This window comes from Physcomitrium patens, chromosome 25 (genome assembly GCF_059467195.1).
Source record: "Physcomitrium patens ecotype Gransden chromosome 25, ASM5946719v1, whole genome shotgun sequence".
Taxonomy (NCBI): Eukaryota; Viridiplantae; Streptophyta; class Bryopsida; order Funariales; family Funariaceae; genus Physcomitrium; species Physcomitrium patens.
Genome location: NC_143434.1, coordinates 3,115,668 through 3,132,392, shown reverse-complemented (window position 1 = coordinate 3,132,392; position 16,725 = coordinate 3,115,668). Strand labels below are relative to the sequence as shown.

Genomic DNA, 16,725 nt, shown 5'->3' with positions numbered 1-16,725 from the left:
AGTAACAGTGCGATACACAGCCGTATGCTCACACACAAATCATAATTTAGATTTCGGCTTCGTTTCACATAATGTGTGTTCAAGACCAAGTATCAGCTTCAATTAAGCCACATGCACGAGAAAATAAACTATGATCGACATACGAGGTAAAGGCGCAGAGGAAGTTATGATTGCAGTATCTGGATCATTGTGTACAGTGAGAAGTTCACACGGTGACTTCCGCTGTTCGTAACGAAACAGCCTAGGGGTACACAATTGCAAAGCACTTCTGAGGTAGATGTTGAATATAATTGACAGGCACTAGGGTAGACATCTTGGATTTTGTCCTTCACTTCACATACTCCTAACTCAAGTCTCCTCCGGCCAAAAATAAATTGTGGTTCTCTGAGAATTTAGTGAATTAGGTCTATTTTACTTTCAAAGTGACTTCAACACGTCCTTCGCAGCAGCAATGGTGAACTCAATGTCCTCATCAGAGTGAGCGAGGCTAGTAAAGCCCGCCTCGAATTGGGAAGGAGCGAGATACACCCCTCTTTCAAGCATGCCCCTGCTCAATCGAAGAAAAAGTAAACACATTTGTGAGCTCTACAGAAGTAGAACCTTACACGTTAAGCAAGGTTCCTCCCTGTGAAAAAAATGCACATAATGTTGCGAAGAGGTAACTGGAAAATTTGGCAAGAACTAGTATCGATCAACTACCTGAAGAAGGCAGCGAACTTAGCAGTGTCACTCTTCTTTGCGTCTTCGAAGTTGTGCACAGGACCAGCACAGAAGAAGAATCCAAACATTCCACTGATGTGTCCACCGCAAATCTCGTGCCCGGCATCTCGCCCTGCTTGAAGGATTCCTTGGACGAGCTTTCCGGTAACCCTGTCCAAATGTTCGTATGCACCTGGCTGTTGCAGCCTACGGAGTGTGTGAATACCAGCCGTCATTGCGAGTGGGTTTCCACTTAGAGTACCGGCCTGGTACATTGGCCCAGCTGGGGCAACCATCTGCATGATTTCTCTTTTTCCTCCGTAGGCACCTACAGGTAACCCTCCTCCGATGATCTTTCCCAAAGTGGTGATATCAGGTGTGATTCCGAAATGCTGTTGGGCACCTCCATATGAGATGCGGAATCCAGTCATAACCTCGTCGAAGACAAGACAGGCTCCATCCTCTTTTGTAAGGTCCCGGAGACCTTGCAAGAACTCCTGGCGCGGGACAATAAATCCGGCATTTCCCACGACGGGCTCCAACACAACGGCAGCAATCTGTCCTTTATATTTCGCGAAGATCTCTTTTACCGCCTCCAGGTCGTTGTACGCTGCTGTCAAAGTCGATGCGGTAGAAGAGCTGGGGACACCAGGAGAGTCTGGGAGGCCCAGAGTTGCAACGCCACTTCCGGCCTTAACCAGGAAAGAATCCGCGTGTCCGTGGTAACATCCCTCGAACTTGAGAATCTTCTCACGACCGGTGTATGCACGGGCCAGACGGAGCATGCCCATGCAGGCCTCAGTTCCGGAGTTCACGAACCGCACCATCTCAATGCTGGGAACTGCATCAATCACCATTTGTGCCAACACATTCTCCAAGACACAAGGTGCTCCGAAGCTGGTACCCTTCTGCAATGTTCTAATGAGCTCCTCATTCACCTGGTTCATTCAATGCGAGGTCAGCCGGCATTCGACGATGTGGTCAACAGGCAAAGATGACTAAGAATGCATCTTAGCAAAGATGTTTGTGAAAGGACGGTTGGCTCCGTACTTGCTCGTCACAAGCACCGACGATGGCAGGTCCCCATGAGCCAACGTAGTCCACGTACTGGTTGCCGTCGATGTCCCAGGCCTTGGACCCTTTCACTCGGTCGAAGACAATTGGTTGTCCTCCAACGGACTTGAATGCTCTAACAGGAGAATTGACACCTCCAGGCATCAGCTCCTGCAAATAAAGTAGCAATTGCAAGGCATATCAGCGATTGTAGCAAAACATGTACGAAGTATGCAACACACGAGAGTCCTCAAAACTGTCGCTTTGAATCCTAGCTTTGACGACATGGAGACAAAGCAAGGCTTCGACCACTACTAAGGTCTTTCTAGTAGGGTCACCACAGTCACAGCATTGAAATTACACAGAGTCTGAAACAAACGTCATAATATTCATTTCAAGGTGGACGTAGCAAGACGATTCCCTCAACAGCGTCCGTGGAAACGCTAACAAGGAATTCGGAGCGCTTACCTTGGCAGCAGCGAAGGTCTCTTCGGACTTCTTCGTCGTGAATTGTTTCTTCTCCACAGAAATCGTCATCTGAACCACACGACCCTTCTTCGAAACACCGATCTGGGTATCAGCTCTGGCTGCCGCTGGGGCTGCCTTAAATGGATCGGCAGGCCTCAACCCTGACCACTCCCGGGCACCCAGAGCAGTGCCCACCGAAACAGCCTGTGCAGCCATAGCCAAAGGTCCTGCTCTTTGCTGCTGGCTAACAGAAACGCCCCACCACACCCACACAAAACACACACACAGAGAAAGCTTCAATCAAATCACCATCAAGTTTTCCGACCAGTGCACCAACGCTGTCAAATAGCTAAAGCACTCAATATTCCTCACAAAAAAGCCAGCCGACGTAAAACCCATCGCAACAAATTCCCCCGCTCATCCAATCTAAAAACTCAAACTAAACCATAAACCCTTCTACAAGGTCTACATTGCAAACTCCCTCTTCAATTCCCAAAAATGCTATCAACCTCAGGGACACATTCTCCGGAAAGCCTGCTATAAGACCCACCTGAGTCAACAAAACTGGTTGCAGTGCCGAGATGAGAGAGGCGAGCCAGCAGCACCGGACAGGAGCAGCTGCAATCAAAACACAGTATTCGTTTGCTTGGGGTTGAGATAATGGAGGCGATGGCGGAACACGATAAATGAAGGAAGGATGGACGAGCCCGAAGAAACCAACGAGGTCCACGCAGGCCTTGCTTATTATTATCGTATGATATTGGGCCGTCGGATTTTGATCTGGTATATTGGACGGCTACTAGGCTGGGTGTGTCTTATCTGAAGAAATCTAGAGTCGATCCAGTGGTCAGTTGGGCAGTGAACTGAGAGACGAGGGATCGACTCCTCTTCGATGCACCTCGGATTGCGTCGAGTGTTGCAGTCCTTGTTCGGGTCGTAGAGTATGAATAGAATAAAATTATAAATAATTAAATTTTAGTAAGCAAATAAATAAATAATTGGGATTTCATTAGAAATTGTGATTGGGTGCCAGATGTGTTTCACATAAATATATATATATATATATATATATAAAAAATAAAGCAACCCAAATTGATACTAAAGCAACTCATTCTATCTTAAGCATCATTGCACCCTTAGAGCCCCCATCCATGTTCCCAGCTATTCCCCATTCCCAACCGTTGCTAGAGACAAGGATAGGGGGTTGGGAACATTATGAATGAAGGTGATGGTTGGGAATAGGGGAATGGTTGAGAATAATGCATGTGAGTTGATTTAGTAAAAATTTTGGTCGCTTTATCATTTTCCAATATATATATATATATATAAATATATAAATATATATGTTTTATAAAAAAATTAAAACAAAGCATTGTTAACAATTGCAATATATATATATATATATATATATATATATTCTGCAACTCTATTGAATTGACTACTTAGGTTTTCATATCAATTAAAACATTCATTATTTTGTAATTTTTAATATATTATCCATCAATCTAAACACAACATTTTTATCTATCAAAACATTACCATCTTCTAGAATTTTTATTTATTTTTATTTATTTATTAATAATAAATATCATCATTTTCTTATATATATATATATATATATATTTCCATTATCTTTAACCTCTTAATCTATAAAAAATTATAACAGTGAAAGACTAAAAACAATAGAATACATTTACAAATTTAACTTTCATACATATCACATGTATTCAAAACCAAAAGCTTTGGTAAGTCTAAAAGAATAATATTATATTTGGATTAATATTTTTAATTGGATCTTTACTTGAATTCTTAGGAAGAGTTTTTTTATAACAATTTTTGAAACTAAGAAACTCAAGTTTTCAGACCATTTTGTTTTGTATTGATAAGGAATAAGTTATAATTACATTTATAGCCTCAACATCTTTATAAAAAATATATTTTTATTAAAATTACTCAAATCAAAGTAGTTTGATTAATAAATATCTATAGCTTATAAGTTTATTTACTTAGTTTTTTTTTTATGGTCATAGTAATAATTTTATCATTTTTTAAAAATCAAAGTATAAAATATATTAAAAACATTTTTATTTTATTTAAGTATTTTAAAAGAGAATTGCTAGATGGACATCCCTCATTTATTCTATCTACACCCCCATGTCATGCATCCACACAATAAAAATCTTATTTATACTAAAAGATTTAGGATAAATTTACAATAAAATATTTCTTAAATGAAACTAATATTTTTTTAAAGGAAATGAGATAATTGCTTGAGACATATAATGATTTTTTTAAAAATATTATTAACAAAAAAAAAGAAAAAAAAAAGACAAGAAGTGCATTAGCCATCGTATATAATACTTTTATTGTAATTTATCAAAGAAGTTTCAGTAATAATAAGAATTTTATTGTGTGTATTCAAGAGTATGGGGCACAAGCATATATATATATATATATATATATATATATAATTAAAAAAATAAAAACTATAAAAATTATAAGAATTGTTGAAACATGTATGACAATACACTGCAGTTTGATGTGTAAGATTTGAGAACAAGTAAATTCCTAAAAGTAAACAATTAAGATGAAGTACATAGAAGTTTTAAAATTAGTTTTCAAATAATGTATAAATAAAAAAGTACATATTTCTATGTATTTAAGCTACATACTTAAAATTTACATGACAAAATCAGAAAACTACAAATAAAAACAAAAAAAGTAAAATATGCTAGATAATGTAGAATTTATCAGACAACTTTAAAAGCATAATAATTGAAGGAATGCTGTAAAGGTCCCAACACAAGTTCAAATCCATAAAAACATTATATATTACAATTGTGTAAACTCAAGGAATTTGAGGATTCACTAGCCTTATACAAAAGTAAAAGTCATTCCTAAAATATAATATAATACAAGTGCACACAATTGTATGTGATATGGATAAATTTGCACTAACAAACTCTTGTGAAATTACGAGAATACAAGATAAGTTAAAATTAAAATAACAACACTCAAACTCCACTCCTATATTAGTGGATCTCATTGTTAATCTATTTAATAAATTAAAAATATATAGTACTATAAAATATACATAATAATCTTTTTAGAGTGTCTTTAAAGTTTGTATAAGAATTTAATGTCAAATAAAGATGCAAATATCATAATAGAATATGTGTCTAAAATTTTGAATATATAATACATAATGTAAGATAATAAGGTGTTAGTAGAATATCTAGTAGTACAAAAATGTCTGTTAATTGTAAAAAATAATATTTGGACAATATTTTATCATATGATGAAAAAAAATTAAAAATAACATTGATTACCAAATTAGCTAAAGGATATGCATAGTTACTCTTTTGGTGAAATTTTTTCACCCCTGATAATTCAAATTCAATTTGATAGATTCAGTACACAGGTGCAAAATTAATGTCTGTATTACTTATAACATTTATTGAATTATAAATTACAAACTAATTCACAAGTTGGTTGTAAATCGGTTTTCTTTCTACTTCAGCTGATCAAACGAGTAATTAAATAACGAAGAAACTGAAAAAATACTAGGAGTTTTAATTTTAATTTTAATTTTTTTTTGTACAAATAAAAAATAATTCATTGGATTATTTCTTTTTGAAATATTTTAAGCTATATAATAGAAATATAGTAGACATGACTAATTCATTTCAAATAGCTAAGAAGAAATATCTATAAACAATACCTAAGATGTTAAAAAAATACAATCAAATAAAAATTAAAAATCAAACTAAAGAAGACTCTCAAGATCATTCTAAAGATAATATATGAAAGATGTTTAAATTGAAGTTCCAAAAATCATTTGTAAAAGTGCAAAATTGACGAAATATTTAAAAAAACAGTCTTAACACATGAAACTTGACTCAACCTGTACATCCATGAACTTCAATACCGCAAAGATTGAATTGCTGCATCTTCTCCACAAGAATGAACGAACTTGAGAAAACCTTCCATTGAAGTTTTAACATTCAACTGGCGATTCAGAACAGTGCTATGCTTGCTAGTATTCACCACATCTCTAACACACACACACATATATATGTGTGCATATATAGATATATACACTCAGATGTATTTCATACACCTAATCTCTCATTGTTGCAGAGTTTCAAGAGTGAAGTGCTAGTATTTTTAGTAGTTTTTTTGTTGTTTGTTTATTTACCGACAGGTATGCACGTCGGCAATGCAGAAGACATAGAAGACATACTTCGGTGTCACGGCAGCAAAATGACTTCGAAGACAACACGTGATACCAACACAAAAACGTTTTGTTTCCCCGGCTGATCCTTTTCCCCCTTCTCTTACGATCTGCGTGACCACGATGCACAGCTTCCTCAAACAGATGGCATATTCTACTGATTCCATATGACATATTTGTGTTCTAGACCACCCATTTTTTACAATGTATAATTCGGTGGAAAAACGGTCCCGAGCTTTGGTGTCTTTCTTCGTGCACTTGTGGGTCTCAATGAGCTCCGTTAGCTTCTGATTGAGGAGGATGCCCATTCTGTCCCATTTGCACATACACAGAGTCTGTGTTTGGTTTCATATGCTTCGCTTTCTCGACGTCGTCGCGGTCACGGACCACCGGGGTGGCGTTTCTGTAGAAGGCGTAGAGTGACAATTGTGCAACTCCAGACAGAGCGCCGAGTCCATTGGGTATCTGCCATCAGTAAACCGCAAGCAGTGTTGTTATGAGCTTCATCGACTGGTCTTTACAACGATATCTGATTCTGATATGGTGTTCTCAGATTACTAATAATACGCATCGAGATTGAGACGTAATAGAAGGTGTCGGTAGCAGGTTTGGTACTCACAGCAATGAAGATGTCCAGGCCACCGATGAATGCATAGCCGAACCAAACAAGTCCATTGATGAAGTTGAACAGGGAGAGTAAGAAAGGCATGTACTCGACACTTCGAGTTCGAATAACCATCCTCTGCAACACAGCAGAAAAAAACAGTAGGGTGTTTTAAGGAGGAGTAATCTGATAGAATTCAGATGTGAAGATAAGGTGCTGATTCGATGAGAATGTTGGCGAGTGAATCGTACCATGACTGTGAGGGGAGAAACATACATTCCCACGGCGAACACGGCACAGAGAGTCCCAATAACAAGCTTGCGCTTCTTCTTGTCATGGATGAGTTCTAACACGATCACCGTCACCAAAGTGAACAAGATCAGAACAGCTAGCAAAACCTTCATCACCTTCATCTGTGGTCAAAGGGAAAGAAAAAACATATGAGACAAAGTGAATCAAAATCCAACACCCAGTGTTGAACATGTCTTCCTGGACCCACATCGACAAAACTCATTTCAATGAGATGAATCTGGTTTTCAAACATACCCTGATGCTCTTGTGTGCATTCTTCAAATATAACGCAAGATAAATCAACTCAATAATACATCCAGCTGCGTTGATGGTGACCACCAATACTTGATATTCCACCACTGGAAGCCCATACACAACCCATAGCAGGCAATTGAGGAGGGTGCACACGTAGGGGATACCAGAATAATCTCCCACGGACTTCTTCTTGACTATGTTGATGAAGGTGGGACTGCAAGAGAGTGCGTTACAATACACGTTACAATCTTAGCTTCCTTGGGAGGATGGCGCTGCAGCTCGACTTCCACACATATGCTTCTACTTATAGCTTATTTTGCAAATACAGTTCTTTCGGCTCAAAGGATAAAAAGAACAACTTTCCACACAACATGTCTACGATTGTGTTGGAATATTATCAAGCCCTACCGCAATTGTCCTCTCTTTCTCCCTCTCTTTCTCTATGTGTGTGTAACACTTGTATCATTCGTCGTCTCTCCAACGTAAATTGGTAGCATATTCATCTCGGACAAGGCTGTAAGGTAAAAAGCATGGTACCAAGGCACACTATCTGTTGCTAACAATCATCGACAATAACTTACATGGGCGAGGCGAACAAGCAGATCGCAGTGATGTTTCCTGAGCACAAGCCGCAGACAACAACATTAGTGGGCAAGACCAATGCTGATCTACGACTGGGAAATGAACAGTTCAGAGCACACAAGCTCCACAGAATCACAAACTGACGTCAAACGTTTAACTCCGAAACATGAGATTTCGATGTGCTCGATGTGTAAGGTCATATGCGTGCATCATCTGAAATGACTAATTCGACAATTCTCTCTTACGTTTTCGTGCAAATCGATTCTATAGCAAATAGACTCTCTAACGTTACATGGGTCTTGTTTAAGAACATCAAGGTCTGACTTCCTGTAATAAAGTATGTCTCCTTCTCATAAAATTCTTGATACAAGAATGAGAAAGTAGTGTTGGAGCCTTGTGCTTTGCTCAAGTTTCGATAGCAAGTACATAGAATTCAGACGTAGAAATGCTGACACCAATTGAATTGTACACCATGATTGAACTTGTCCTGTGAGATAAGCACTGGTATCTCCATGCAGGGGTTTTCCGTTTCAATAGTTTCTTGCGTGCCAGACTTGATATGATCGACAATACGCTCTATAAGCAATGTCATGCCGCTAATTCGATGAAATTCACAGAAAAAACAGCCCTGCACAGCGCTATCGTAACCGCAACACAGGCTGATTTCTATGGGGCTGGACAAGCGCACAAGGGATATCAAGCCTCACCCAAGACTCCGAGAATGACTTTGAAGTCGACGTGACCCATGGTTCGCGGTGCCAATTACGCCTCCTACAAACACAGCCCAATTCGCAAGTCCAATCTCAGAGAGTCCCGGAAATCGCAACTACGCTATTTACAAAGTTCTCCAATCTTGGGGGGGCAGATTTCTCATTCCTCAATACAACCTGGCAATTGAATGAAGCTATTGGCCAGATTGCCTCCACCTAGAACCATACTCCGTCATGAGCCGCTTACGCTCGACCGTTTCCTACCCTTCAAAACCCCCAGAAACGATTCACCTCCCCCACAGAATCTGAAAAACTATCACCAACTCACGACGCTGCCACAGACATGCAAACAATTGAAGCTGGATCAGTGGCCTGCTCCACGAATCCTCGTCAATATAAACAATGCGTTCTCAGCGGCAGCAGCAGTAGCATAAATAAAATAAAATAAAAATATCACTTCGAGATCAGTCTCTGGGTGGCAAGCCAGTGAAACATCTCCCGAGCTAACCGAGCTCCTCGTGGCAACAGCAGCAGGACAGCAGACAACAAAGACAAACACCTCCAGAACTGCACTTGCAACATGAAGTAAAAAGAAAACTATAAATAAACACACACACTCAAAAAGAAATTTAAAACTCACACTCCTCAAGAACAAAACAAAAAAGTAAAGAAAAAGAAATCCAAAAATACAGAAAGAAAAAAGCTTAGGAAGGCTCAAAAGGATGATACCCGAGCTGCAACCAGCAACACACGTCTACGACGGTGGTACAAAGGCATGCGGCGAGGTACGAGAAGTGATGAGTCATGTGAAAAATGCAGGGCGCGGTCGGGAGCAGGAGCTGTAGCAGTAGCCAGAAGTATCATCGTCTTCAGATACCAACAAACCCACAAACAAACAAGGCCAAACCTGGCAATCAACGCCATGGCTGCAATTGTACCACCACCAGTGTGTCTAGCACCGCCGCGGTGGCAGCCTCATGAGTTCTCCACTTCCGCGCTTCCCCTCCCCACCACCCACAGCTCCTGATTATTGCGTTGTCTGGGCCTGCAGCGCATGAATCGCACGCTCCCCTCACCACTGCCCCGCGTCGCAGTGATTCCTCCGTTCCTCTTCCTCACTCATTCAGCGGAAGATTCTGATCACTCCGCTGCTGTTGATGTTGTTGTTGTTGTTGTGTGAGAGATGCAGGTGAGTTAATGTGCGGGTCCGAGCGGCGGTGGAGTGGCGGAGGAGGCTGGAATACTGTGGTGGTGGTGGCGTGGAATATTATGCAACATGTGCTTCCATGTAGTATAGAAAAGTAGTACCTGAGCTTTGGAAGAACCACATTCTCCAACTCCTCTTTCTCCTCCTCCTTCTGCTGCTGTTGTTGTGTACAGAGAGAGACCTCGGATTGTAGAATGCAAGCTTGTTCACATGGATGCACTGCATTTTATACTATCACAAGCATTCTTTACAGACAAGGAATGTTGTGTGGAGTAACTTCCGAAAGGAGGAGACCATGAAATCATGCAACACCAGTTTTGCAGATTAAAAAAAAAGCCCAATTGAGTTAATAAACCTTCTTTGTTGGCTTACATACATATAAACAAATGTGCGTGTATATATATATATACAAATACAAATATATATATTTCTAATGAGATTGGGTTTACAGTGGTATAAAGTTTTGTGTTTACGTAAAGAGGGATTTGGGAGAGTAGTGTGTAATCAATGCTTTGTAGTTTTTAAGATTTTTGTTTTGATTAGCGTCGTGAAAATTCATATATTCATTGTGTGTATATTGATGCATGTTTTTGTGTCTTAAAATGATTATTGATTCTTGTTCGTCTAGTGGTTTATGAGCATTACAGTATCTTGTCTTGCTTGGTTACATAATTTTTGCAGCTACCTTTTTTTTTTTTTTTTTTTTTTTTTTTTTTCTTTCTTTCTTTCTTTCTATACAACTTCTGACTTATGTGTTAGAGTCTTAAGTTTTATAAACGTTCAAAAAACGAGTTAGGTACCCATTATTTTTGACTTTCAGCATATTTATTCTTCTTTAAAGTTTTAATAAGTTATAGACTCCTTTTAGTATTTTAATTAACACACTCAGCTGCGATTTTATTTAAATAACTCTCTATATTTGTAAAACGTTTTATAAAAACATCATTACTCTGGATCAGTGAGTTAAATGATTTCTTTTTATCTTTATTTAATATCAAATTAATGTGTAATTTTAATATAACCAGTGTTGTGTGAACAAGGTCAAGGGGTGTATGGATGAGTTTGAACATTATATTGGAGAGGTATTGACAAGTTTGAACAAGTGGCGTTGTGTGTGCTCAATCAATCTCTTGCACAAGATGAAGTAAGTATATGGAGGTGCACTAACATGTTCAACATCATCTTCTACTCTATGATTAACTTTGAAAAGAAATAAAAACACCTTGAGAAGTTTTTGAAGAATTTTAAAATACATTGAGTATCTAAAAATACATATCTAGTTTTTCTTTCAAAATATACTTGTAATGTGTATATATATATATATATATATATATACATACACTTCAAATGAAGTTTTTGAAAAAAGAGGTTTAAGACTCAAAATAACTCACCCATCAAATTTAGAAGAAAACCTTGCAATATAAGAAATTGCCGTTGATTAAAAGTTCTCACAAGCTAAAGAAAATACACTAATGGCAAACTGTTTTTATAGAAAAAGTGTGTACGATTCAAAATCAGTAAATTAAATGCAGTAAAATAATCCTTCAAGAAGTATACGAATCCCTATTAAAAAAGATTTGAAAATATCAAGGTTAGACTTTTTTGCTAATATTTGACAATAAATCTAAAAATATTTTTGGTCGTATACAGGTATTACAAGAAATCTTGAACCAACTCACAAATAGAAAAAAAAGACGTGAAATTTTACCTTTGCAAAAAGCAATTTTACTGTGAAAAGATTTCAAAGAAATTAAAGAGTTGTCATGGTTGGTGAAAATGAAATACATCAGTGGCACACAAACATTTTCAAGCACCACCCACTGTACATACAGAAGAGGTCTAAAGTTTACATTTTTTTCCAAAAATTGTAGAAAGAATGTTACATCCAGGTCCTAGCATGCTTATTGAATTATCAAAGAGCATTTAAATTTGGGGCAATCCATTCAACAACCATAGAAGCTTGTACACTATTGTAGGAAGATGGCACCCAAATGGTATTGTAGAGAGGGGAAGAGAAAGAGTAGCCCAGTGCTCCCTACAAAGGAGTGGGAGTGTGTGTGGGGTCAGTCTTTTGTGGGTAAGTGGGTGTAGGGATGTGTGTGTGTGTGTGAATGTCTGTCAGCCAGTCCTTCATTCATTTATTCATTCAGTAAGTGAGTGAGTGAGTGAGTGAAGCAGGAGAGTTCTTGTTTAGCTCTCACATGCATCACCTCATAGCCACCATATCCTACACTGAATTGGGTTGTGAGGGTACTACCAGGGGTGGAGGATCAGGGAGGGTCTAGTTTCAGAGCCTAGTGCCCAGCTGAGGAGGCACAAGAAGAAGAAGAGGAAGAAGTGAAGTGAAGTGAGGGAGGAGGAGAATGTTGCTGCTTCAGCCATGCTAATGATGCTTGCTTTGGTTGGAGCACTGAGTCCTTCTGTCCGTGGGGGCGGCAGATGCTGTGGCAGTGGTGCTGCTGTTAACGTAGGTTGAGGTGCTGGTCATGTGAAGCTCCCTCCTCGAATTTAGGTTTTGAATTCTTTTTGGCAGAAAACAGGGAAGAGGAAAAAAACGGCTTTTGGGCACCACCACTGTTGTCGTCACAGAGTAAGCGTGTGCATTGTTTCCAAACTTTGCAGGCAACCCATATCTCACTCTCTCTCTCTCTTGCTCTCTCGCATGAATGTTCGCTGAAGGGCAGCTTGCAGACAATCCAGGGTTTTGGGATTGGCTTCTCGCCACAAAATGGGCATAATATATGTGGTATGATCCCAAGTTGTGAAGTGGGTTTTGGAATGGTTGTAACCGAAGCGCGGCATTCGCTGCTTCTGTCGTGGGTGCAGATGCTGGCAACCGTTGCACCTAACCAACCAAATGAATAAATAAACAAATAATTGCCATTTGTTTTGAGAAAAAGGTATCTGGCAGTACTTGAGGAAAGTTTTATCGAAAAGAAAGATATCTAATGCATTATGTTCCGGCATTCCACATTACTTATTTAGGCATGTTTCATGTATGTGTGTGTGATTGAATTTATCATAGAGTCCAGCTTCTGAATTTCCAACCTATAAAACCCCAGAGAGATGGAAAAGCTTGAAAATAACGGAAACTTGAGGATAGAAGAGGAAGAGTTTACCATTATGCGTTGCACTCTACCATGAGCCACTGCACTTTATTGTGGGGAGAGGAAGGTTACTGTGTAGCAGAGTGGAATATACGCGATTTGTGAGGAACTACCCCACAAGTATATACACGCCCTTCCTCTTCTGTCCCCCCTCCTGGCCTCAGGCGTTGAGGAAGTAAGTAACCGGACTCTTTCGTTGATTGGACTCTGATACAGACTATCAGCGTTTCCCGAGGATGCGTGGCCTGATAGTGTGAAGGAAAGGTTCATGAATGTCCCACTGTGTTGTTGTCATACAGGCTCGTATGAAAAGTGTGTGACTGCTGTCATCGAGAGTTCCGGATTTCTGGGATTCTTCTCATCACGAAGACCAGCCCTCAAAAACTGTACCTCTGCACAGACGTTGGTGAAGCTTGGAGGAAGCTTCTGGGTTTCATAAAATTATTGGTGGATTGCAGGGATCATTCTCTCACTCTCCTTTGCCTTGATCGCCGGAAATCGTGCATGATTAATGTGCATGGGATCTTGTTTGATGCATGAAGCCATTTCAACACTGAATTGGTTTAGACTATACAAAAAAAAACGCGCCAAGTCTAACAGGAATGTACGTATGTATCGAACAAACGATGGGTAGTAAAAAAGAAAGGATGAAAGAAGGAAAACAAGGACGGGAGCCTGGAACACACGACATGATGCGAAGTATCAGATTCTTTAACGTAGTTGCTTCTTGCATAAATCTTGTGTACGAGTGTCTCAGCTGGTGATGAATGTGCTTGTGTCAACATATTACATGCACCCAGTGAACCTGTTACCAGAGGTGTACCACACATTTTGCAGAAGGCTCTCTACTGCTGCACCTCAAATTGCTTATGGTTGGAAGGACACGTGAGCAGGACAAGCTTGACCCCACATTCAAGGCAGGAATTCAAAAGACCATTCTTCTTGGCAGTGGTTAGAAGTTGGACTTTGTTCATTTAACGAGGCACCCATTGAAGCAGAAGGACGCACGCTAAAGTTTGCTTGAAAAAACTTGGCAGTATCACTTCCGTGATGTGTGTTTGCGGACCAACCAGGCTATGGAGCAGCCGATTCCTGCTTGAATTAGGGAATGCACAAGTGGGACTCTGCTGTAAAGGGATGATAGAACTTTCAAGGAGTCTAAAACCCTTTGGACGATTATGTAAAATAGCATCGAATCTCTAGTCATGGCATGTCTTGAAGCGCAACTCAACCCATCTATTGAGGATCATGTTGAGGAGTCGCACACCAACCGTGAGGAGCAACATCGTGGTCGGTTGGTAGCTCGTTCTGTGCACAAAGCATAGAGCTAAAATCGATTCCTGACTTTTAAGGATCCGGTTCTACAAGGATTTCCCAGTACACAACACATTTTGAAGCATCAAAAGTAAAGGAAAATTGCGAAAATGGATAATGCTCAAGATCGAAGTTGAAAAGGGATCACACTAGCTACACCAGATGATGAACTTACATTCATCAAGCTTCATGATCAGTGTGCCTTGAAGTATCTCCAGCTTCAGATGAAAGGAATCTAAATGAACCACTTCATGGCCGTATTGTAAGTCAGAAAACCTTCAATAGCAAGGCTCTACTTGAGCATGCAATTGTAAACCTTAGGAAAAACATTTAGGTTCAACTTCTTTTCCGTTACAACCTGCATGTGCTGACCCACTATATCAGCGTTCGAAATTCAATAGCATGTGTAGATGTGTCTGTTCTTGATCGGAAAAATCTAATCCGAAGCTCCTGGGTAAGAACCCGAAACGCAGTGCTCCATTCTGCCCCTTGTCTCGTAGTGGCGAACAAGCGATATAAACCCCTCAACTTTGTCGTTGTTGCCCTTTGAAAGAGTCCTTGCAGAGTGGAGTATGCATCCTGCCTGTCATAGAGGGATTTTCCCCGCAGAACTCCTTGTCTTACAGAATTTACCGTCACGAATGATTGTTCTGAAGAGGTCGTCGTGCTGCTGGTATTCACACATGACCTGCTATTGGCATTTACAATACTATCTAACGATGATGTGACTTGATGAGCTTTCAATGGCTGACGTGAAACTCTCAGAGTTTGTTTCAGAAGTTCTTCCTTGAAGCAGCCCACGCTGATCTCTTCTCTTTGAAGCTTAGGTCCCGATAAATTCAGCTCTTTGGTTCGTCTTTATAATAACCTGCTTGCCGTCACATTATTCCAAGCATTGATGCCAAGGGTCAAGGATCTCCATAACCTGTTGATCAAGCACATGGTCATCAGATTCAGTGGTATGCCTCACATTTCAAGTTGAACTTCGAGAACCGGACATGCAGCTTGGAACAGAAACGTGGAGAGAATTTTGAAGGAGATTCAACCTTGTAAATCGAATACATACATATCTACTGAAATGATTGACTTCTCCTAACTCCAAGTAGTGCATGTACACAAATGCAACGATAATCAACAACGACAGCTTCAGATGCACATTTCATTGAACTTCACCTCAATGATGGAGGTCGACGTAAGGCATAACATCTCCACACCGCTTGGGAGCGGTAATTCTCGATGAAGTAAGAAACTACTGCCAGGTTTATGTAAATCGACAGATATTTACCAGAATACATTCAAGAGCAAGGAAAGGCCATGATAACAAGGAAGAGAAATAAAACCAGTCAACAACGTCGAAGACAACACCATTCATGCAAAATCAGAGCACTCACACTAAAATTTGCCAAAAGTTAAACGTTATCCTTAGCTCAAAGTAAAGAAGAATTTACCTGCTGGATAGATTGCCTGCCTGGTATTCCAACCTTCTCTAACCACAAGGAGCCCCATTTCTAGAAGCTCAACCTCCCTTTTCACACGAACTCGAGCCACCCCAGGAGGAACACATACCACCATTGCATTGCATGGCTTTCACTAATATGGTAACAGGTCTTGGGAAAGCAGTGTGTCCGTTTGACTCGCAATCTCTCGATTAAGAGGAATACTGCCAGATCAGAGGGAATGAAATGCCCACTCCTCAACAGAGATTCTGATAGCTGACACTGGTGGCACCTACGACATATCACTACCAGTAGTACCCTCAAGATGCCCTTGTGAAGGATCCCCTCCAGCAGAGGAGACACCACAGCTGTCAGTGGGATCATTGGAAACATTCGTACATCCGTTAATGTCGTAGTCGAACTCAGACTGCAGTGTGCATCCTGTTCCCCCCAAATTGTTGCCCATAGAGCACTCCGCCACCCTGAAATTATTACTGCTCGCCGCTTCATGTAGATTCTACTGCCTCATTCAGCTTGTAGGTAGCTAGTTCCTCCTAGTCGTCACTTAGCGTTATCACTTCCGGTCTTGACGGATTCCCGTTTTGTTTTTCAGAGAAAGAGCCAGTTGGTTGCTGTAGAGAATCCAGTTTCTTGTTTGAAAAATCGCTTTGGGAAAATGTACTGCATCCATCCTGCCTAGGGGCGACATCCTGGCCACTGGGTTTGCATGGCCTGAATTCAGGAAGACCACCCCTGGAGAGTAAT

The 16,725-nt window shown here is 40.0% G+C and overlaps 2 protein-coding genes across 5 annotated transcripts; both read right to left on the bottom strand.

Moving 5' to 3' along the window:
- Positions 1-140: 140 nt before the first annotated feature.
- Positions 141-2,867, bottom strand: LOC112278364 (uncharacterized). Of its 2 annotated transcripts, none has more exons than XM_024511712.3 (5): positions 2,771-2,867; positions 2,221-2,464; positions 1,750-1,923; positions 700-1,637; positions 141-547 (listed from the first exon to the last, which is right to left on the bottom strand). In XM_024511712.3, exons 2-5 carry the CDS (start codon positions 2,434-2,436, stop codon positions 418-420), a joined length of 1,458 nt encoding a protein of 485 aa, XP_024367480.1. In that variant the 5' UTR covers positions 2,437-2,464; positions 2,771-2,867; the 3' UTR covers positions 141-417. The 2 variants fall into 2 exon arrangements, with proteins under 2 accessions (XP_024367480.1, XP_024367481.1); XM_024511713.3 differs by having other exon boundaries at positions 2,221-2,460.
- A 3,517-nt stretch (positions 2,868-6,384) lies between these two features.
- LOC112278316 (bidirectional sugar transporter SWEET4) lies at positions 6,385-9,471 on the bottom strand. Of its 3 annotated transcripts, XM_024511598.3 has the most exons (8): positions 9,354-9,464; positions 9,113-9,228; positions 8,894-8,957; positions 8,186-8,222; positions 7,605-7,818; positions 7,310-7,471; positions 7,074-7,196; positions 6,385-6,919 (listed from the first exon to the last, which is right to left on the bottom strand). In XM_024511598.3, the coding sequence occupies exons 3-8, from the start codon at positions 8,931-8,933 to the stop codon at positions 6,722-6,724; spliced, it is 774 nt and encodes a 257-aa protein (XP_024367366.1). In that variant the 5' UTR covers positions 8,934-8,957; positions 9,113-9,228; positions 9,354-9,464; the 3' UTR covers positions 6,385-6,721. The 3 variants fall into 3 exon arrangements, with proteins under 3 accessions (XP_024367366.1, XP_090103738.1, XP_024367363.1); XM_090247612.1 differs by having other exon boundaries at positions 8,894-9,228; positions 9,354-9,471; XM_024511595.3 differs by lacking the exon at positions 9,354-9,464 and having other exon boundaries at positions 9,074-9,206.
- Between the last annotated feature and the right edge of the window lie 7,254 nt (positions 9,472-16,725).